The sequence below is a fragment of the Leucoraja erinacea genome, chromosome 30 (genome assembly GCF_028641065.1).
Source record: "Leucoraja erinacea ecotype New England chromosome 30, Leri_hhj_1, whole genome shotgun sequence".
NCBI classification, from domain to species: domain Eukaryota; kingdom Metazoa; phylum Chordata; class Chondrichthyes; order Rajiformes; family Rajidae; genus Leucoraja; species Leucoraja erinaceus.
In genome coordinates this window covers 11,803,720-11,826,716 of record NC_073406.1, presented here as the reverse complement: position 1 = coordinate 11,826,716, position 22,997 = coordinate 11,803,720, and the positions used below count along the sequence as shown (strand labels likewise).

The following is a 22,997-nucleotide window of genomic DNA, read 5'->3' as shown; positions in this document are numbered from 1 at the left end:
AACATTCACCATTAACTTCCCAGTGACATTGTTAATTTGATGCACACGTTGCAGTTAGGCAGTGACGGAGTTTGTGCATTTGCATGCGTTCACAGCCAGAAGACAAACCTAACTCAACACCGGACAGGTCACCCAATTATGGAGTGACCACATTGCCTTTTTAGTCCTCCTACCATGGTTAAGATAAACCTGAGGTTAGTCAGTTAAACCTGTCTGCAAAACAGCCGGTCTGGGTCGAAGGGAGAAAGGCCGAGGTTCTCAGCTGAATTGTAACTTCCAGCTCCTGCTGTGTGCTAGACTTGCAGTCTTCTTTGAATGATGCCTTCCAATCTTCAGTTTCAAGACAAGTAAAAAGTGCCCTTACTCTGCATGGTCCCCTCAGCATTGAGCGGAGGTATCGCCCAACGTGAACCCCAACATTTAGCAGCCTTCCAAGAGGAGAACGTCCTCCTCATTCTAATTAAGTGGTGGATCCCCAGGTCTAATCTTATTTGTTTTTAGCTTGTTACTCCAGCATTTTGTTACTCCAGCATTTTGTGTCTACCTTCAATTTAAACCAGCATGGTGAACACACATTCAAGTAAATCTTTTCTGTACCCTCTCGCAAGCCTCCACATCCTTCCACAAGGGTCGTGGGCTACCAGAATTGCACGCAATACTCCAAACAAGGCCTTTCCAAAATGTAAAATTACTTCCTCTTATACTGAATCGCGCGACCAATGAAGAGAAGCATATCATACACCATCTTTACCACTCTATGTACATGTGTTGCCATTTTCGTGGAGCTATGGATACGAACCCCAAGATCCCTCTTGTACAAGGTTACCCAACTAATAGCCTCACATTGCTGCTCAATGTACCACATTTACCAAACATTTCTCAATTCCATTAACCAAGGTGCAGTTAAAATTGTTCCCGATGTTGGGGGAGTCCAGACCGGGGGTCACAGTTTAAGAATAAGGGGTAGGCCATTTAGGAATGAGATGAGGAAAAACTTTATTACCTAGAGATTTGTGAATCTGTGCAGTTCTCTGTCACAGAAGGCAGTGGAGGCCAAATCACTGGATGTTTTCAAGAGAGAGTTAGGTATAACTCTTAGGGCTAACGGAATCAAGGGATATGGGGATAAAGCAGGAACGGGATATTTATTTAGGATGACCAGCCACGATCATAGTGAATGGCGAGGCTGGCTCGATGGGCTGAATGGCCTACTCCTGCACCTATTTTCTATGTTTCTATGCAACCTGTCTGCTTCACCAAGACCTTGTGTCCTCTTTAAGACCTACCTTTGTATATAATTTTGTATCATAGGTTTCCTTGGATATATAATACTTTGGCCTGTCATCTAGTCATAAATATATAGATCATAAATAGCTGAAACAGCAAAGGTCAGTGCAATGGCACAGATAGGCGCTATGTTCTGCCACTGTGATGAATTCGGCTTGAGTAAGGAATGTGATACCTTGGAGAATGATCTTTGCACGCTCTGTGTGGAGCCAAATAATCAGTAAAGTAAGCATTCGCGATTTAAAGCACGTCAGGGTTTGTATCTTATGATGTTTATTTTCATCAATTCTGGGTCATATTCAGTCATTATTAGTACAGTATTTGGCAAAATCAGGCATTTTTAGTTATTTACAAAATAATCACTTGAGGCACATTAACTTTCTGTGTAAAGCATAACCACTTTGTTCCAGGCTTGCCTTCATTATTTCCTCGACCAGGTCTCCATTTCCTTACAAGTAACCATGAGTACATTTTTGTTTCTTTCCCCGCTTTCGCCTGTGCTTTTACCCACGGCGGTGTTTCAACAGAGCCACACCACTGAGCCATGCATTCCATGGATGCTTGGGGACTGCTCTAACCCACATACCGAATGTCAGGAGAGGAGCCCGTAAAGCAAAATGAATGAAAATATAAACACTGCATTGCTTATGTTTGTTGTCACTTGCAGAGCAATAATAGAGGCGATCAAGATAAAAGTGATATTCCACATAAGGCTTCAGGGGTGATTATTCTTTTAGGTCTTTGTTCACTCCCCCCCCCCCAAAAAAACACAATAATCAAAATTGTTTAAAGTATTAAATGAGATTAATTGTAAAATCAAGTATGCGTGTCATAATCAATATGTATCTTAGCTCAAACCATTATTTTGATGGAGTTTGGAAGCACCGCTGCACTGGTCAACTGTGATGGACCGACGTTGGTCAGTCTTAAACATCCAGCAACCGGCTCAATTAAAATAGCAGAGATGTACATAACAGTGGTGAAAACCGCTCAGCACATCATCGGTGCCCCTAACCATGGACTATTTGCCCTCCTCCCATCAGGGAGGTGGTACAGGAGCCTCAGGTCTCGCACAAGCAGGCTGAGGAACAGCTTTTTCAATAACACCATTACACTGCTGAACTCACAGTTCCGACGCTGGCTATCTTTTACACTCTCCTATCTGTATACATTTATTTGCCGATGTACCAGTTTAATTCATCCACATTGCACATATTGTTTAACCAGTATTTTTATTTCTACTATCTTGCTCTCTGACCAGACGCTAAACTGCATTTTGTTGTACCTGTACTCGTATTGGTGCAATGACAATAAAGTTGAATCAAATCAAATCAAAGTATGTGAGAAGTATGGATTGGTTCAGACTTAAAGCTGCAGAATAATATCTCCCTGATTTGTCAGTACGTTCCGTACTCTGAATATCGATACAGCAAGATCGTGTGGTGTTGAATGTGAAATCTTTGGTCAGGTTAAGATTAAATTTGCCACAAAATCCATTTTCCAATTGGCATGAGACAGGACACTACGCTCTCTTTCGTTAGTGGAACCGGATGGCAGAGGGCACAGTGTCCAACTTAGATCCTGACATTACAATTCCTCGAGTAAGTGCCCACCACAGCGGGTATCTTTTGGCATGACCAGCATCAATAAAATAAACAGCATCTTCCCCCCGCACCCTCACGCCTCACATTTGTCTGTGTTCAGCGACACAAACTGCTGAGATCTGCTGGCGAAATGCAGGCGTGTCAGTAGAAATAAAAATGGCGTAAAGTTGGCAGCGAAAGCATCGGGTGAACGGCTTGGAGCCGGGTTATTGCTCCACAGTGACGGTGCTGTTGGTGATTCTGGCTCCGTACCATCCTCCCCAAAACTGAGAGTCCTTTCCTCCATGGGTAAACTTCACGTAGCGGATACCGGGCCCATAGCTGGTGAAAGTGTTGGATATCTGCAAAGTAAGCAAAGCGGGTCATTACTGAATGGTTCATTGAGAGTGGCCACACTCTGGGAAATCCTGCACGTTAGAGTCAGCATTCAAGCAGCATGAAGTCCCTTGTTCTAACTTCCAATTTAAGCACAGGTTTCCAATCCAGGAGTATGATTCTACATTTGCCCAACGGTTTTAAATCCTGCCTGAATCATACCTCTTTCCATTCTGCATCACTCCACTGTGGGACCTGAATCTCATCAGACTTGTATTCTTGGAGTACACTCATGTCTTCAGACAGAAGTTCGACATGTAGATCATAGAAAAACCCGGAGTCGTGCCTCCCTGCATACCTGTGGATGAAGAGCAAACCAGTGAAGTTATCTTTCAGGGAGCGACGTAGACATCAAGTAGCGTATTCAATGTAGACGCAAGAGACTGCAGGTGCAGGAATCTTGAGTAAAACAGCAAAGTGCGGGAGTAATTCAGCGGGTCAGGCAGTATCTCTGGCAAACATGGACAGTTGGCATTTCGGTCAAGACGCTTCTTCAGACTCCAACCCGATGGACAGACGGCGTTTAGGGTCAGGACCCTTCTGTCCATTTCCCTCCACAGATGCTACCTGATCCGCTGAGTTCCTCCACAATTTTCTTAGCACCATGTTCAATGTATCAAGTGACATTAGAAACACCATTGTATCCAAGAGAGGTACATCAAGGAAGCAGGCCCTTCAGTCAATCTTCGAACACCCAATGCCAATATTACCCCAATCCATTTCATGCTCCCACATTCACAAAGATTCTACCAGTTAGTGAGCTGATTGTACAGGTCGAACCATAGGCAGCTTTTCAATTTGCTTACCAGTCCTTAACATTGATGGTAGGTTGAAGATTGTCCAGTATCTCAGCATCAAATCCTTCTGAGAGCAGATTGATTAGTTGAGTTTTTCGACACCATCTAACAAACATAAATACACAATAACTGCGTTCAATTCTTTAGGGAACGGTTGCACATAGCTAGTATCAGGACGGCTTATTGCACCTGGTCCGTGCATGTCTATTAATGGGATGTTAGTGTAACACTACGAAGGGATGATCATATGGCTGATTGGGTAGCGGAATACTGCTGTTAAAAAAGGCTTCTGTACCACTATAAATGAAAGGTTTACCAGGATGTCGCCTGGATTAGAGGGTATTAGCTATAATAAATTTGGGAAAAAATTGATTGTTTTCACTGGAGCGCTGGAGGCCGAAGGTAGATCTAATAGAAATATATAACATTTTTCACACAGAGAGTGGTAAATCTCTGGAACTCTCTGCCACAGAAGGTAGTTGAGGCCAGTTCATTGGCTATATTTAAGAGGGAGTTAGATGTGGCCCTTGTGGCTCAAGGGATCAGGGGGTATGGAGAGAAGGCAGGTACAGGATACTGAGTTGGATGATCAGCCATGATCACATTGAATGGCGGTGCAGGCTCGAAGGGCCGAATGGCCTACTTTTGCACCTATTTTCTATGTTTCTATGTTTCTATAACGTTATGAGAGGCATAGATGGGGTGGATAGAACCTTTTATCCAAGGGTGGTTCTTACTCAAAAGATGTAACAAAATATTTTTGGATGCTTTGATCAGGGAAGGGTTTTCCACTGTCGCCAGGAAGATCTTCCACTTTCCAGCCATTCCCATCATTATCTGTAAGTTCCCAGAAGTTGAATTCCTCTGTGAAAGTTGAAAGAGACAATTTGTTAATTCAAAGATCATTCAAATGGAGGAACAGCATCTCATATTTCACTTGGGCAGCTTATAGCCCAGTGGTATGTGTTGATTTCTCTAACTTCAAGAAGCCTTGGCATTCCCTATCTCTCTATATCTCCCCCACCCATGTCGCACCAGCTTCTTGTTTTCACCCAGCAAACAGCTAAGAATAGCTTGTTTCCTTTATCATTGTTACTTTTTTGCATATCTTTCATTCATTGTTCTCTATCTCGCTACATCATCATCGATGTATCTCCCATTTCCCTTATCCCTAACCAGTCTGAAGAAGGGTCTCATCCCGAAACGTCACCCATTCCTTCTATCCAGAGATGCTGCCTGTCCAGATTTTTGTGTCTATCTTCGGTTTAACACAGCATCTGCAGTTCGTTCCAACACACATCATTCAATTAATTCTGGGCTTGATGGGCAGGGAGTTTGAGTGTCAGGCTCTCTCTGATCTTGTCACTGAGTGCCTTCCACCTGAGATATTGTTTCCAGGGCAGGTCTTATCCTTTGCCTCCCTCTGTGGCCATCCAGCGATCAAAGATAGAGGGATACAGTGGACAATAAGCCAGAGGATGCATCAAACCCAGACTACCTTACAAATGAAGTCCACAATTGACAGATCTTGCAATGGATAGCGGACAGGAGCAGGAATCCTGCAAATCAGCGGACAGCTTTCTCACTCACTCACTTGCCACAAAGTCAAGGGTTCAAGTCTCACATCAATGATTTGGTACCATAATCTAACAAATTTGTGAGTTCATGTCATAGCAGAAGTAGGCCATTAGGATATTGAGTCTACTCCGCCATTCAATCATGGCTGATATATATCTTTCCCTCTTAACCCCATTCTGCTGCCTTCTCCCCGTAACCCCTGACACCCGTACCAATCAAGAAGTTGTCAATCTCCACCTTAAAGTAAATCAATAATACAGACACTCTAGTGCGAGGGAGTTCTGCCCCAGTAGAGGTGCTGTTTTGTTTTGGTGAAGGTATTAAGGTGAGGCCCTGTCTGTTCTCAGGGAGATGGGAGCGATGTCTTGGCTTTATTTCAAAGAGGAGTGGTGGAGGAGGAGGGTTCTCAGGAGCGCTGCCTCATATTTACCTCCATCACTAAACCAGATTGCCAGCCATGTGTCTCATTACTCATATCATGCATAGTCATGCTATTTGGCTGCTCCTTTCACAACAGTGAATGCATGTAACTGGCTGAAAAACACGGTCTGGCGCGTTGGCACAGCGGTAGAGCTGCTGCCTTACAGCGTTTGCAGCGCCGGAGACCCGGGTTTTATCACGACTTCGGGTGCTGTCTGAATGGAATTTGTACGTTCTCCCCGTGACCGCTTGGATTTTGTCTGAGATTTTTGGTTTCCGACCTACATTCCAAAGACCTACAAGTATGTAGGTAAATTGGCTTGGTAAAAGTAAAAATTGTTCCTAGGGTGTAAGATGGTGTTAGTTTGCGGAGATCGCTGGTCGGTGTGATATCGGTGGCCTGAAGGGCCAGCTTCCACACTGTATCTCTATACTAAACTGTTGGGAGGTTGGGAAGCAAGTGTGCCATCTTTATTACAATTGCATTGTGTTGTTGCCAAGAACTATTTTGCTATCATGCAAAATCAGACAATGCAGCATTAAACAAATTGTGGGACATGACGAGATGGACGAGTTTAAATTGATCCAAGGTTTCGTGGTGCTGGTGCAAAGAAACAGTTTCCCCTGGTGAGGGACTGGTAATGTTATAGCCACAACATTTACCGAGTGAATTAAGAAATCCTTGTTTTGTAGAGAAATTAGGAATGAATGTGGACCAAAAAACGAATTTTACTGGGGCTTTCAATAAAGAAATCAATGGATTTTTATGCACCGAAAGGTAATGAACTAAGGAGGTAAATGATGCTGCTGTGATGTCATTGTGTGGAATAGATATAAAGGACTGAAGATAGGTCCCGACCCGAAACGTCACCCATCCTTTTTCTGCAGAGATGCTGCCTGATCAGATAAGTTACTCCAGCACTTTGTGTCTATCTTCGGGTATATAACAGTATCTGCAGTCCCTTTCTACAGCCATAAAGGGCTGTAAGATTAATCTCAGGTTCCTCTACATATTAATGCCATATGTAAGAGTCTCAACCCATGCCTTCTATCCAGTGATCCTGCCTGGCCTGCTGAGAAACTCCAGCAATTTGAGTCCATCTTGGATGTAAACAAGTATCTGCAGTTCCTTCCTACACTAATTTAATCTTCGTAAAATCATAAGAGATTGGAGTAGGATTATGCCATTCGGCCCATCAAGTCTACTCTGACAATTAATCATGGCTGAACTACTTCTCCCTCCTAACTCCATTCTCCTGCCTTCTCCCCATAACCTCTGACACCCATACTAATCAAGAATCTATCAATCTCTGCCTTAAATATATCCACTGACTTTGCCTCCACAGCCATCTGTGGCAAATAATTCCACAGATTCACCACTCTCTGACTAAAGAAATTCCTCCTTATCTCCTTCGTAAAAGAATGTCTTTTAATTCTGAGGCTATCACCTCTTGTCCTAGACTCTCCCACTAGTGGAAATATCCTCTCCACATCTTAGTGTATTGCATTTCATTTTTGTGTTTTTTTTTGTACAGAATTATTGTTGGTACAGGTGCACAACCTTTTATCCGACGATCCAAATAACGAAAACCTCCGAATAGCGACATTTCTTCGGTCCTTGAAGAAAGGTCCTTGAAAACGTTCACCGAGGGCGGCCCGCAGAGGTGACAGCGGAACCTCCGGTCGGTCCTCGAAGAAAGGGGAACTAAATCCCCATTCATAAAAGAGGTGAGGGTATATTGCGCGGGAGGGTTATTAATTGACAATATGCTGCTGGGTTAAAAAGTTCCCGCGGTTGACACGATACACAGTGTATCGTGAGTCTTACGTGGGAACTTTTTAACAGCGTGCAGGCAGCAGTAGATTGTCGCTCCCTTCAGTTTCACCCCACCTACACCCCTCTGCTTCCCGGCCATGTGTGTGACCCCTTCCCTCCCCTCTCCAGCTCCCCGCTCATTGCACCGGCGCGGGGGCTTTGCACTGTCTTCAAGTCGGCGATGGCTGCCAGCAGGTCAGTGCAGTCACCGGAGACGTCAGGACCAATTGGACGTCGACCACCAGGCCTACCGCAAGCACGGAGATCCCAGAGACCCACAGCCAACAGCAGCCCAGCCCAGCCCCGCTCCAACTACAGAGGAACCTGGGTTGCGGATGATGGGGCGCAGCTCAGGGCGTCGTAGGGGCCCATCGGGGATCGGGTTCCTGTTGGTCCTGACGTCTCCGGCCACCTGCTATCCTCCGGGAACTGTACCGCCCTTGCAGGAGAGTGGGGTTGTTTGCAGTTGCAGAGGGAGGGGGCAAGGGCGGTACAGTTCCCAGTCTCAGCTCCAGTCCAGGGGGGTGGCCGGAGACGTCAGGACCAACGGGACAGCGACCCCCAGGCCCACTGCAAGGACGGAGATCCCAGAGACCCACAGCCAGCAGCAACTCCAGCCCAGCCCCGCTCCAACTCCAGAGGAACACGTAGGGGCAGAAGCTGATGGTGTGCAAGGTGTTCTTGGCGTGGCACAGCTCGGGCTGTGGGCAAACTACCACTTGTCGCCGTAGCGGCCCATCGGGGAGCGGATTCCTCTGGAGTTGGAGGGGGAGGGGGGTATTGTGCTGTTTGATCGCCCCCTACTATCCCAGGGACAGGGAGACACAGCGGCTTTTTAGACTGGTGGGCAATCACTTCCAAAGTTCTGCCCACACAGTCAGTACACCTCTCCTACACTGCATTTCATACAAACATTTATTCTGCAAGAAAAAACGACATTGAAGACTCAAACTCGCGACCGAGTAACTGCCTGGATCGAGGCGCAAACTCGCGACCTTGCGGATATGAGCCGAACACTCTACCACTGAGCCAGCCATTAAAGTCTACGCTAAAAAATTTCCATTCCCAAGACCGACAAATTCTGAATTACGAAAAGTGTCTGGTCCCAAGGCTTTCGGATAAAAGGTTGTGCACCTGTATAGTTATTGTTATGTAACTATTAATTGTAGTGTTGTTGTTGTTGTTGTACAAGAGTTTTGTGAGTCAGCCTTGCCCAACATTAATTTGGGTTCCTACTGGCAATTGTTGTTTTGGGGACTTATTTTGGTGTAGCGCGCGTGGAAGGTCCCCTGGTGGGCAGGTGGGAGACTGCATGTTGAGTAACCTGCTACTGTGATTAAAGAACTCAACTGTACTCCAGTAATGTGTCGTAAGGGACTGCATATGCTGGTTTAAACCGAAGATAGACACAAAATGCTGGAGAACTCAGCGGGACAGGCAGCATCTCTGGAGAGAAGGAATGGGTGCTGTTTTGGGTCGAGACCCTTCTTCTTCAGACTGGTTAGGGATAAGGGAAATTGGAGATATAGACGATATAGACCATTGTTAGCCGTTTACTGGGTGAAAACGAGAAGCTGGCATACCTTCTTTCATTGTTCTTTATCTCTCTACATCACCATCTATATATCTCTCGTTTCCCTTATCCCTAACCAGCCTGAAGAAGGGTCTCGACCTGAAGCGTCACCCATTCCTTCTCTTCAGCGATGCTGCCTGTCCTACTGAGTTACTCCAGCTTTTTGTGTCTATCTGTCGTCCAGTTATTACACACAGCCCAGAGTGACTGGAGAAATCAAAGCCAAAAATCATTGGGTTACATGAACAAAAGATTGAAAGGAGAAATCAAGCTCATTTTAGTCACAACCAAAAAAGCACTGGTACAAACCTTCACCACATGGATTCTTGATTAGATTGTTTTTCGCAGACGTGCAAAAATAAAATGCATCCCAGTCTTCTGCTCTTATAGTGTGAGTGGCCTTTGGCAAGCCTTCATCGTAAGACTGCGGGTTTAGTGCATCCACAAGCTCCTTCCACTGGGGGCAGACGAGTCTACAGATGTAAACCAACTCTTTCGGAGGGACATAGGACAGGATTTTGAGCAGCAGCTGTTCAGGTAAGGCATCTATGGCAGCCATCTTTCAAAATGGCTTCCCTCCCAATACACCACAGCTGCAAGGAATTTTGTTAAGAGAAACGGATTTAGAGTTTGATAAAAATGTTGGCATTGTGACCTAGAACATCAGAGGAACTTAATCTGAATTGAATTGAATAATTCATTGTCATATGTGACAAGTCACTGTGAAATTCTTTGCTTGCATCCCCGAGGTATACAAATAGTCGCCATGTAATGGGCGTTTACAATGTTTCAAAGTACCCCGTGCTAAGTACTCCTTAGTTCTCCCCCCCCCCCCCCATCCCCCTCCTTATAGGGTTTAACCCACCTTTTGGGATAAAGCGGTATATACAGAGCATAGAACAAAAAGCACAGAACAGGCCATTCAGCCTAACTAGTCGATGTTGGTACTTGCTGTACACAAAACTCTTCCCACCCTTTTGTACTCTAGCTCTATCCTGCACATTAGGGACAATTTACAGAAGCCGATTAACCTACAAACCTGCACGTCTTTGGAGTGTGGGAGGAAACTGGAGCACCCAGAGAAAACTCATGCAGTCACGGGGAGAACGTGCAAACTCCATACAGACAGCACTGGTAGTCAGGATCGAACTCCGGTCTCTGCGCTGTAAGGCAGCAACTCTACCTCTACACCACTGTGCCTCTCCTGTGCCATTATGCCGCCCGATCTTCAGAGCTAACAGCAAACTGTTCAATCTGCAGCATTTACACTTTGGAATCAAGTCAACGGAACCTCAGTCACTGAGCTGCCATAGGCAGATAAGACTAATGTGCTCACACTCGAATGCTGAATTCTAACATCGCTGACTTATTCATTGAATCGGATGAGGGAATTGTACGACGCAACCTGTAGAAGGTCCCTCTAGAACAAAACTGCCGCCATTGCACCACGTGACTGTTTGATAATAGGCGTTGTCAGCAGGAACCTAGAAACCATGGACCATTTCCTGCACCACTTCTTTACCCAGAGGGTGGTATGTATATGGAACAAACTGCCAGGGGAGGTAGTTGAGGCATGTTCTATAACAGCCTTTAAAGGACATTTGGCCAAGCACATGGATAGGAATGGTTTAGCGGAAAATGGGCCAAATGCACGCAAATGGGACTAGCATAACTGGGACATCTTGGTCAACATGAACAAGTTGGGCTGAAGGGCCCATTTTCATGCTCTAGGAGTCTATTCCTTATACCTGGGAAGCCACATCTCAAAATTAAACCCTGCTTCCAGTCTGCCAGCATAACCTTTGGTCAATATGAAAAAAGAGCATTTGAAGTAATTTTAGCCAAGTTTGAGTTTAGTTTATTGTCACGTATACTGAGGTACGGTGAAAAGCTTTTGTTGCACGCTAATGGTAATCAGAGGAAAGACAATAAATGATTACAATCGAGCAGTGTTGGAAACATTATTCACACATGTAACCCATCTCAAAGGGTTTTAAGGTAATCTTTAGCATGTGATGTTACCACCTTCATTGTGACTTCAATTGAATTTGGTCTGTACACCAACACACTCTGTGGAGGAAATAGGTTTAATTGTTGGCAATCTCAGGTCTCTATGTTTTGCTGCGCCATGTATGGGCTGCAGAAAATGCTGCTGGTTACACAGTGAAAGGGCTGGAAACGCCTCTATCATTAACCGGATCAATAGATTGAATAAATGTGGCAGATGGATGTCAATTTAAGAGAATGTGAGATCACCCATTCTGGACCTCTGGAATGTAGATCGGAATATTTAATAAACTATGAAAATGGAACAATGGGGGATAAAGGATATTTGAGGGGCCAAGTTTTTTTTAAAATATATTGTAGTTTGATATAACACTAAAAGATCACACACGCTAGTCCCTAAATGCATAGTTTTGCAAATTCATGAAATATATTTTCCTAAAAGTAAAGTATAATAAGAGCAGAAAAGTGCAGCACAGAAACAGGCTGTTTGACCCACAATTTCAGTGTCGGACATGATGACGAATAAAATAAATCCCTTCTACTTGCATTGATACAGATTCCTCCTTTCACTGCATATTCATGTTCTGGTCTGAAAGTCTCTTTAACGCCATCATTGTATCTGTTTCCACTGCCACCCTGGCCTTTCAGGCAACCAACACCCTCTGCCATAAACCTGGTCCACATATCTCCATTAAACATTCTCCCTCTCAACTCAAAGCTATGTATGCCCTCTGGTATTTGACATTTCCACCTTGGCACAAGGGTGCTGACAATCTACTCGATCCAGGACTCTTATAATGTTATATGGCCCCATAGCAGAAGCATTGGATGCCGCGGGGCTGGAAACTGGGAGCATCCTGAGCTAATTCTGCTACCACCATCATCTATTGCGACAAGTGATGGCTTCCACTGATTGTCACCGGAAGCTCGTGTCCTTATGAGGATGGACGATGACAGCGAGGTCAACATTTGTAACAAGATGGACACGAAAAGAAGAAGAAGATAATTTTATATACTTAGCAGGTCTCTCCTCAGTCTCTGAACCTCCAGAGAAAGCATCCCAGGTTTGTCCAACCTCTCATTATAGATAATAGTTTATGACTTAGGAAATATTCGGGCAAACCACTTCCGCACCCTCTCGAAAGCCTCCATGTCCTTCTTGAATATGATGACCAGGTCTGCACACAATTCTCCAAATGCGTCCTAACCAAAGTTTTATGGAGATGTTTAAACATGCGTGGGCTCAGATGAACAATCTTGAAAGCTGAAGGTTACATTCTGTCTGCCTCTCTCTCCAAGGATGCTGAGTATTTTGTGAATCTCTAAATACTGCTTTTCCTGGGATTACAACAGAGGCCACACCGTAGAGCCCATCAGATCTAAACTGCAGTTTGTGATCCACAGAACCCACTTCACATCACTCTTTTGCTAAGTAATTGAGTTACTGTAAAATTACTCTGAATTTGAAAAGCAATAAGAATGTGAAAAAAAAATGTCACGTCTCGTTTGAAGAGCTGTAGTAATTAAACCGGTGTGGAAGAAAAGCTCAGGCCTGTTACTGCATCTAAAGTGCATTCTCACTGGCAAGACTCCAGGCCAACCTGCATTGCAGTGTTTAAAGATAGTCCAGATACAAAAGCTGTTTCTCAGTCTGATTACAATGCAATTTATTTATGAAGGCACAATAATCTTGTATGTTGCAAATCTTCAGTTTTTTTAAATTTCCAGCTGGCCAGATAGAAAGATACAAAAATATCCGTCTCCTCAAGCCTGTCCTGCTTCTGTCAGGATGCTTCTGAGTTTTGCTTTCTATTTTTTCCTCATCCCGGGGATATAAAACACTAGCCCTTCATTGCCTAATCTCCACATCCTCACCCTCATCCACCCTTCCCCTCCTCTGTTCTTTCCAACTCAGTAATGCACATATCACAACCTTCATCATCTCCTCTTCCTACCTGGTTGAAAGAAACAAATACTTCCTTGCTGTTAACTCTGCTTGTGCGGGAGATCTCTCCACATCACACGCTCTGTTACTTACAGTTTCCTGGTGTATAGATCCACCCCTGGTCTCTCAGCTGCCACAGAATCAGTGCAGTGAGCAGCACTAAACTGCACATGCTCCTTGCAACATCGATATCCAGTTCCCTTGCACAGTCAGCAACCTTAATAAATGGTACAAAAAACTCCATCCAACTACAAGCGACATGAACATTTATTTTGGCTTCTATTGCACATACTTTCTATCTGTTTTAAATTGTAATCGCAGGACAAAAATGTTGCACATGCTTATTGCACGGTGTAGGAGATAGACACAAAAAGCTGGAGTAACTCAGCGAGGCAGGCAGGATCTCTGGAGAAAAGGAATAGGCGATGTTTGAATGAAAGATATGCAAAACGTAATGATGATCAAGGAAAGGTGGAGCCCACAATGGTCCATTGATGGCTGTGGGATAGGTGATAACGAGTTACACAGCCAGGACTACCCGCTGAGTTCCACCAGCTTTTTATGCTTATTACATTGCATTGCAACTTTTAGCTGCACAGTAATGCAGCTGGTAGAGTTGCTGCCTCATAGCGGCATGTTCGATCCTGAATTCGGGTGCTGTCTGAATGGACGCTTTCCCTGTGACCGTGACGGTTTCCTCTTGGTGTTCTGGTTTACTACCACATCCCAAAGACGTGTGGGTTGTTGAGGCTAATTGGCCGTTGCAAATTGCTTCTAGTTAGAGAATGTATACAAAAGTGTGTGATCGACCTGTGATCGATGAGTGATCGATGGCCGCTGTTGACTCGGTGGGCTGAAGGCCTCATTTCCATGTTGTATCTTTCAATTGATCAATTCAATCAAATTAAGCTGTACACTCATGTTCTTAAACATAGAAACATAGACAATAGGTGCAGGAAGAGGCCATTTAGCCCTTCGAGCCAGCACTGCCATTCATTGTGATAATGGCTGATCATCCACAATCAGTAACCCATATCCCTTGTGTTCAAGAAGGAACTGCAGATGCTGGAAGATCGAAGGTACACAAAATTACTGGAGAAACTCAGCGGGTGCAGCAGCATCTATGGAGCGAAGAAAATAGGCGACGTTTCGGGCCGAAACGGTTTCGGCCCGAAACGTCGCCTATTTTCTTCGCTCTAATGATGCAGTTGCACCCGCTGAGTTTCTCCAGCAATTTTGTGTACCCATATCCCTTGGTTCCGCTAGCCCCTAGTGCTCTATCTAACTGTCTTTTAAATTCATCCAGTAAATTGGCCTCTACTGCCTTATGTGGCAGAGAATTCTTATTCCTGCATTTATATCTTCACAGATTATTTGTATGGGGAGGAACTGCTGGTTTAAACCAAAGATAGACACAAAAATCTGGAGTAACTCAGCAGAACAGGCAGCATCCCTGGAGAGAAGGAATGGATGACGTATTGTGTTGAGACCCTTCTTTCTCGACCCAAAACGTCACCCATTCCTTCTCCCCAGAGATGCTGCCGGCCCCCTATGAGTTACTCCAGCTTTTAGTGTCTATATTCACAGATTATTTATTCAGTATTAAATTAATATCTTAATATCATACTTTTATAATAATATATTAAATAGAGAATCACCCTCAACAGAAGCACTAAGGGAAGATTGGGAACATGAGCTAATGATAAAGATCTCGAAGGATAGATGGGAAAAGTATTTGATGAATACACATAACTGTTCTATTAATGCAAGACATAATTTAATTCAATTCAAATTATTACATAGACTATATTATTCAAAAACGAGGTTGAATAAATTTTATCCAAACGTCTCTCCCAGATGCGATAAATGTTTGTTTCAAAACGCTAATATAACACATTCATTTGTAGGATGTACAAAGTTGAATACATTTTGGAGTGATATATTTGATATATTTACAAAGCTTTTCAAGTCAAGAATAGAACCCAAAACGGAATGGATTATATTTGGAATAATAGGAGAAGATACCAATTTAAATAAAGACCAAAATGTTTTTTTTAATTACGGGTTACCTTCTTAATTATTTTGGGCTATTTATCAAACCTCTGTACATGGTAGGTGGAGGAGGGAATTGGAGCATTTGCTCATTTGTGACGCCTCAGGGAATTGCTTCCAACTGTTGGCATTGGCCTCCATCACAATTTGGGAGGTGTGCAACTGCACTTCCAGGCAGCATCACAGGGGGGCGCAGTCAAGGCAAGATGAGTATAGAAAGGTTATAAAAGCAGAGAAAGAGGGAGATGCAATTGGATGTTGTTGCAGATGTGTTGAGATTCCTTGTGTCCCATGTATGGGGGCCATAAATTCTCCAAATGCTCATGCTATGATGTTGGAAGAACAAGTTCTTATGAGTGTTCACACTAAAACCAGAGAATTGGCATGGAACAAAGTAGAAATAAAGACAGGAAATGTTGGAAATTCTCAGCAGGTCAGGAGAGTCTGTGGAGAGAGAAGATGGGAAATGTGTAAGGCCAAGGATCTTTCCTGATGGAAGGTCATAGATATGAAACTTTAACCCTGCTTTTCTCCTCTTTTCCCAGCCGTTGCTGCTCATAGCTCAGATTTCCACAATCTGCAGTGTTTTATTTACATGTGGAGCATAGCAGGATCAGACCGAACCTGTGGTTACACTGTACACAATAACTGGGAACATCTCCATTCAGCTGACCCTTGATGCCTTTCAGGTGCCAGGCTCCTGCTGGAACAACAAGGGACCATTGTGAAATTCAGCCAGTGCTCTCAGTCTAGTTCCAGAGGTGAGGAGAGTTTTAGTTTATAGACACAGCATTGAAACAGGCCCTTCAGCCCGCCGAGTCCATGCTGACCACCGACCGCTATGTTAACGCACTTTCTCATCTGCTCCCTACACAGGCTTTCGATGGGCCTGACAAATTAACTTCCGTGCCTGACCTTGTGACATCTCCCAGCTAGAAGAACAAACAAAGGCATCCAGAAACATCATCTCCAAGGGCAGTGGTGCAGCAGTAGTGTTGCTGCCTTACAGCGCCGGAGCCCCCTGTTCGATCCTGACCGCGGGTGCCGTCTGCACGGAGTTTGTATGTTTTCTCCGTGACCGCGTGGGTTTTCTCCGGGAGCTCTGGTTTCCTCCCACATTCCAAACGACCTACAGGTTTATAGTTTAATTGGCTTTGGTAAAAATTTACATTTACAGTGTGCAGGATTGTGCTATTGTACAGGGATCGCTGGTCGGCGTGGACTCGGTCAGCCTGTTCCCGCGCTGTATCTCTAAACTAAACTAAAAGAAACCCCCTACACCCTAAAAAGATTCCCACACCGTACTCAGTGGGAAATATTCAAAGTCTGGGAACTCCCAACCTAGGAACCCCCCTGTAATTGATTCATTCACTCTGCAGATCACAGGAGGAGAGGGGGCAAGGAGACACACATAAATGACACAGATCTGCTTGTGTTGCTTGCATGCATGATTACAGGTATACATACACACAAATGCATATACACACACACATGCTTGTACGCATAAATGCATGTATTCTCAAGCTCACACACCATTTATGGGATGAAATTATGACTTCCCTCCAACGCATGTGCTCAATAAAACACTGAGTGATGCAGTTACGGAAAGAGAAGCCACTGCAAATGTATCAGAAGCATAACAGTCTAAAGTTAACGTTTCATTTTCTCAGCTGCAGTAACAGATCTGCCCAGTAGATGGTGATGCCAACCAAGATACCAGGTAATGGATTGTGGAGGAAGGAACTGCAGATACTGGTTTAAACTATAAATAGACACAAAAAGCTGGAGTAACTCAGTAGGACAGGCAGCATCTCTGGAGAGAAGGAATGGCAACGTTTCAGGTCGGGACCGTTCCTCTGACCTGAAGACCAGAGTCTGAAGAAGGGTCTCGCACCAAAACGTCACCCATTCCTTCTCTCCAGAGATGCTGCCTGTCCCGCTGAGTTACTCCAGTTGTTTTGCCTGTCTTCGGTTTAAACCAGCATCTGCAGTTCTTTCACACACAAATCTCCTTGACTGATCTCCTCCACTCCCTTGGTACCAGTACACGTACAGGGATTCCTCACCGTAGAATTTCATGCTCTGTTACTCCAGCTTTTTCTGTCTAAGCAAGCAATGGCTTCTCTTCTGAATGCTCTGTGGGACTGGCATGGAAGAGAGCTGAAGCCTGGAACAGATGAGTCAAGATCATATTGAATAGTGGGACAGGTTTGAGGGGCCGAATGGCCTACTCCTGTTCTTATTTCCTTGAACTCCAGCATGATAATAAACATTAACAAGGTCAATAGACAATAGGTGCAGGAGTAGGCCATTCGGCCCTTCGAGCATCTTATGTTTCAATAAGATTCCCTCTCATCCTTCTAAATTCCAGTGTATACAAGCCCAGTTACTTCATTCTTTAAACATATGACAATCCCGCCATCCTGGGAATTAACCTCGTGAACCTATGCTGCACTCCCTCAATGACAAGAATGTCCTTCCTCAAACTTGGAGACCAAAACTGCACACAATACTCCAGGTGTGGTCTCACTAGGGCCCTGTACAACTGCAGAAGGACCTCTTTACTCCGACACTCAACTCCTCTTGAAGGTCAACATGCCATTCGCTGTCTTCACTGCCTGCTGTACCTGCATGCTTACTTTCATTGACAGATGAACAAGGACCCCCAGATCCCGTTGTACTTCCCCTTTTCCCAACTTGACACCATTTAGATAATAATCTGCCTTTTCTGTTTTTGCTACCAAAGTGGATAACCTCACATTTATCCATCTGCCATGCATCTGCCCACTCACCCAACCTGTCCAAGTCACCCTGCATTCTCATATCATCCTCCTCACAGTTCACACTGCCACCCAGCTTTGATTCATCTGCAAATTTGCTAATGTTACTTTTATTTCCTTCATCTAAATCATTCATGTATATTGTAAATAGCTGCAGTCCCAGCACCGAGCTTTGCGGTGCCCCACTAGTCACTGCCTGCCATTCTGAAAGGAACCCTACTCTTTGTTTCCTGTCTGCCAACCAGTTTTCTAACCTTGTAGGCACTCTAGCCACAATACCATGTGCCCTAATTTTGTCCACTAATCTCCTATGTGGGATCTTATCAAATGCTTTCCGAGTCTCAATCTTACCTGAACTACAGTAACTACCAAGAGAGGGTAGCACGATGGCACAACAGTAGAGTTGCCTTGCAGCGCCAGAGACCCCGGTTTGATCCCGACCACAGGCGATTGCCTGTATGGAGTTTGTACGTTCTCCCCGTGACCTGCATGGTTATATCCGGGATCTTCGGTTTCCTCCCATAAGCCAAAGACGTACAGGTTGTAGGCTAATTGGTGTGGTATAATTGTGAATTGTCCCTGGTGTGTGTAGGATAATGTTAGTGTGGGGGGATCGCTGGTCAGCGCGTACTCGGTAGGCGGAAGGGCCTGTTTCCTCGCTGTATCTCTAAATTAAACTAAACCAAAAAGTTAGCAAGCAGTTACTGAGCAGAATGGTGGCCAAGGTGGTTCCCGTGGTTGCTGATGCTGCCCAGAGATAAATCAAAAGCAGAGCAACCAAACAACTTGAAATGTCTTTTTAAGGATCTGGTTTGTGATTTTTTTTTTTTTTTCTTTAGCCATTTGATACAACTTCAACAACATAAGGACAGTGCACTTAGCCTTTGCTCAACAACAAACCAAAATAACTTGTTCAAAAACCTTACGATGCCATTAACGAGTAACAGAGTGTCACGACTAAGTCTCAAATGAGAAAATGTTTTCTCTGTACATAATTATAAATGTTCTCTTTAATCTAGGAGTGTCTTTCCTGGAACAGTTTGATGTATATTTTACATTTCTACACCAATGATTCTAGTGGGTGAAACAGTGCCAAGTTCAGAACATCAAAGAACAGCGAAATAAACATTACATTAAAAAAAAAAAAGAAACTCATTTTACAGGCAAGAACAAGGATGTAGCAGAGGACTGCTGAAGTGTGGGCACTGAGGGGGCAAGTTGCAGCCCACTGTGTTAACTCTGAGACACAGGAAACTGCAGGTTCAGCTTTGCACAAAATGACCAGTAGTATCTTTGGAGTAACTCAAAGGGTTGGGCAGCATCTCTGTAGATGTTGGATAGGAGACACTTCAGGTTGGGATCCTTCTTCAGGCTGAGAGTAATACCCTTGTCCTATAACCCTGCTCCTTTCTCACAATTCAACCCTCGGGCAGCTTACAATCCAATGGCATGAACATTGCACTTATCAAGTTTAAGTAGTAGCCGCCCTGATCCCTCTCTCTTTCCTGTGCCGCCCCCTCCCCCCCCCCCCCCCCACCCATTTCTCCCACCATCCCACTCCTCAGCCTGTCCCCGTGTGCCTATATCCCTCCCTCTGGGTTTTACATTTCCTTCATCGTCTCTCTTGCTCGGAAACCCTTCTGTCCCCTTTTCAACTCTAGCCTTTGTCACTTACCATCTAACCACCCCCTCACCTGTATCCACCTATCACGAGATAGACACAAGGTGCTGGAGTAACTCAGCGGGTCAGGCAGCATCTCTGGAGAGAAGGGATAGGTGATGTTTCGGGTCGGGACCCTTTTTCAGTCTTCATCTGCATTTCCTTTCTCCACCTATCGCTTGTCAGTCATTGTCCCACTCCCCCCCCACACCCCCCCTCTTTTCCAGCTTTCTCCCCCACTACTGAAGACGTGGTCTGATCTGAAACGTCGCCTGTCCATTCCCTCCGCAGATGCTGCCTGATCCGTTAACTTCCTCCAGCACTTGGTGTTTTGTTCACAGTTCCAGCACCTGAGGGTAAGTAAATCCATTTGAAATTTCTCATGTGACCGTCTTTGACTTTTGACCCTCTCGTGGCAAGACAAGCAGCTGAGGGCTAATGTTCAGTTTAGTTTATTGTCACATGTACAGTGAAAAGATTTAGTTGCTTGCTAAACAGACAGCGGAAAGACGAAACATGTTTACAATCGATCCATCCACAGTGTATAGATACATGATAAAGGGAATCACGTCTAGTGTAAGATAAAGTCTGATTAAAGATAGTCCGTGGGTCTCCAATGAGGTAGATCATAGCTCAGTCCCGCTCTCTAGTTGTTGATGGGATGGTTCAGTTGCCTGATAACAGGTTGGAAGAAACTGTCCCTGAATTTGGAGGTATGCGTTTTCACACTTCTGCACCTCTTGCCTGATGGGAGAGGGGAAAAGAGGGAGTGTCCTTGGGGTGAGACGCGTCCTTGATTATGCTGGGGGCCTTGCCTCCTGGCAGCGTGAAGTGTAGATGTAGTCAATGGAAGGGAGATTGGTTTGTGTGATGGTCTGGACTGCATCCACAACTCTCTGCAATGCGCCTCCATGATTCCTTTTCCGAGTGATCACCTACATATGGAAAGATCCAGCGGCACTGGTCTGAAGAACAGATGAACTCTCTCTAACGTCCTGGTCAACCTTCTGCCCACCCGTTGAAATAGGTTGTCCAGTGACATACTGCTGCCTCTGACACCTTGCTCTCCGGAAAGTGACAACCACAATTCCTACAATGACCGCACTTCAAAAGAACCTCATTGGCTGTAATTGGACACAAGTATATGCATTGGGACAAAAAACAATGACATTCTTACCTGTTTTACAATGGGAGATTTATTATTTTATTTATTTTGTAATTTGGTTTCATGGGGGGTTAAATACCTTTACTAAAAACCCTTGCCACTTCACAACGCACGGTATGCTCCATTATCGCCAACGTGGACGGTGAGTGTCGCCGTGCCTGGGTGAGTTCAATGACTGGAGTGTTAAACGTATTGCAGTGTAAGCGAGCATGATGTTCCCATTTGGACAAGACTAACGTTACTTAGCTTGAACTGTACGCTGTGTACCAGGCTGAAAATGGAGAGGAACTGATGCCCCTGCGAGATTATCAGGGCACTATCTGGCAGAGTTTGCTTCCTGGAAGAGGAAGAAAGGAAGCGCGTTATCTGAAGAAATCAACACGGCCGTCAGTTGCTGAACAACAAACTGCTTAGAGTTGAGAAAGTTCGATGTAATGTTGGAGTTAAAGCCAAAGAAAACCCACGCGGTCACGGGGAGAACATATAAACGCCGAACAGATAGTGCCCGTAGTTAGGATCAAAGCCGGGTCTCTGGCGCTTTAAGGCACCAACTCTACCACTGCGCCACTGTGCCACCCTAGTGGTTTAGAATCAGGTTCACAGCTCGGGGTTGCAGAGTGGCCAGCAGTATGTGTGGCAATATGGAGTGTGTGAGGTTGCAGCCTCTGTTCAACTATCTAAAGGGGCAGCTCCTTGCCTTCTGGCTGCACTTCACACTCACCATCCTCATCTTTGCACATCCTGTTGCTTAGGGCTGAAGATCTCCTGGGCCTGGCCAAGCTGGATGTCCACGAGTCACAGTGCCTGAGCCAGCTGCCTACCCCTTTTCCCGGGATTACATCTGTGTCCAGCTGGTATTTGAGAAGGAATACGCGCTGGAGGATTTCCTGGACCGCTGAGCACTGCGGGAGGTGGAATGCATCCTTGACAAGGATGCTGTTATAGTGATCTGAAAAATTAGTGATGAGATAATTTGGTGATTTTGTATAATGGTGGTGGATTTGTCACCACTTTTTTTTGTTGTAAATATTATTTTTTAAATAATAATTAAATTAATTGCACTTGATATGTAAAATTATTTTTGATGTAGTCAATGGAAGGGAGGTTGGTTTGTGTGATGGTCTGGGCTGCGTCCACAATTCTCTGCAATGCACCGCAATGGTTCCTTTTTAGAATGATCACCTACATATGGGAAGATCCAGTGGCACTGGTTTGTGGAAGGACAGGTGAACTCTCCCTGATGCCCTGGTCAACATTCTGCCCACTCATTGAAATAGGTTGTCTGGTGATACTCACATTGCTTTTGTTTTTTTTAGTTTAGAGATGCAGCGCGGAAACAGGCCCTTCGGCCCACCGAGCCCGCGCAGACCAACGATTTCCCGCATATTAACACTATCCTACGCACACAAGGGGAAATGTTAATATTTATACCGACATACCTGCACGTCTTTGGAGTGTGGGAGGAAACCGAAGATTTCGGAGAAATCCCACACTGGCACGGGGAGAATGTACAAACCCCGTACAGACAGCACCCGTAGTCGGGGTGGAACCCGGGCCTGCGGTGCTGCAAGGGCTGTAAGGCAGCAACTCTACCGCTGCGCCACCGTGACCGCCCGTGCTGCCTTTGGTACCTTGCTCTCCAGAAACTGACTGTCACGCCTACTACATTACTGCAATGACTGAACTTCAAAAGAACTTCGTCGGCTGTAAAAAGACACAAAATATCTAAATAGACATAAAATGTCTATAAATTGGACACAAAATGTAAATAGTCATAAAATATATTTTAAAAAGCAGCATGTGTGGCCCGTGCTGCAGTTCTGGAGTGTAGTTGGTGCCAGGGTTCACACTGATGTCACAGTGTGTGTGGCTGGGGTGTGGCTGGCAGGAGGTCCACAGGGATCATGAACAAGGGCATGATTACAACCAGGATTGACA

At 44.9% G+C, this 22,997-nt stretch overlaps 1 protein-coding gene across 1 annotated transcript; it reads right to left on the bottom strand.

Annotated features, from left to right (window-relative positions):
* Positions 1-739: 739 nt before the first annotated feature.
* Positions 740-13,588, bottom strand: LOC129711642 (F-box only protein 2-like). Its single transcript, XM_055659440.1, has 6 exons — positions 13,496-13,588; positions 9,760-10,043; positions 4,801-4,927; positions 4,073-4,168; positions 3,429-3,564; positions 740-3,232 (listed from the first exon to the last, which is right to left on the bottom strand). The coding sequence occupies exons 2-6, from the start codon at positions 10,007-10,009 to the stop codon at positions 3,098-3,100; spliced, it is 744 nt and encodes a 247-aa protein (XP_055515415.1). The 5' UTR covers positions 10,010-10,043; positions 13,496-13,588; the 3' UTR covers positions 740-3,097.
* Positions 13,589-22,997: the final 9,409 nt, after the last annotated feature.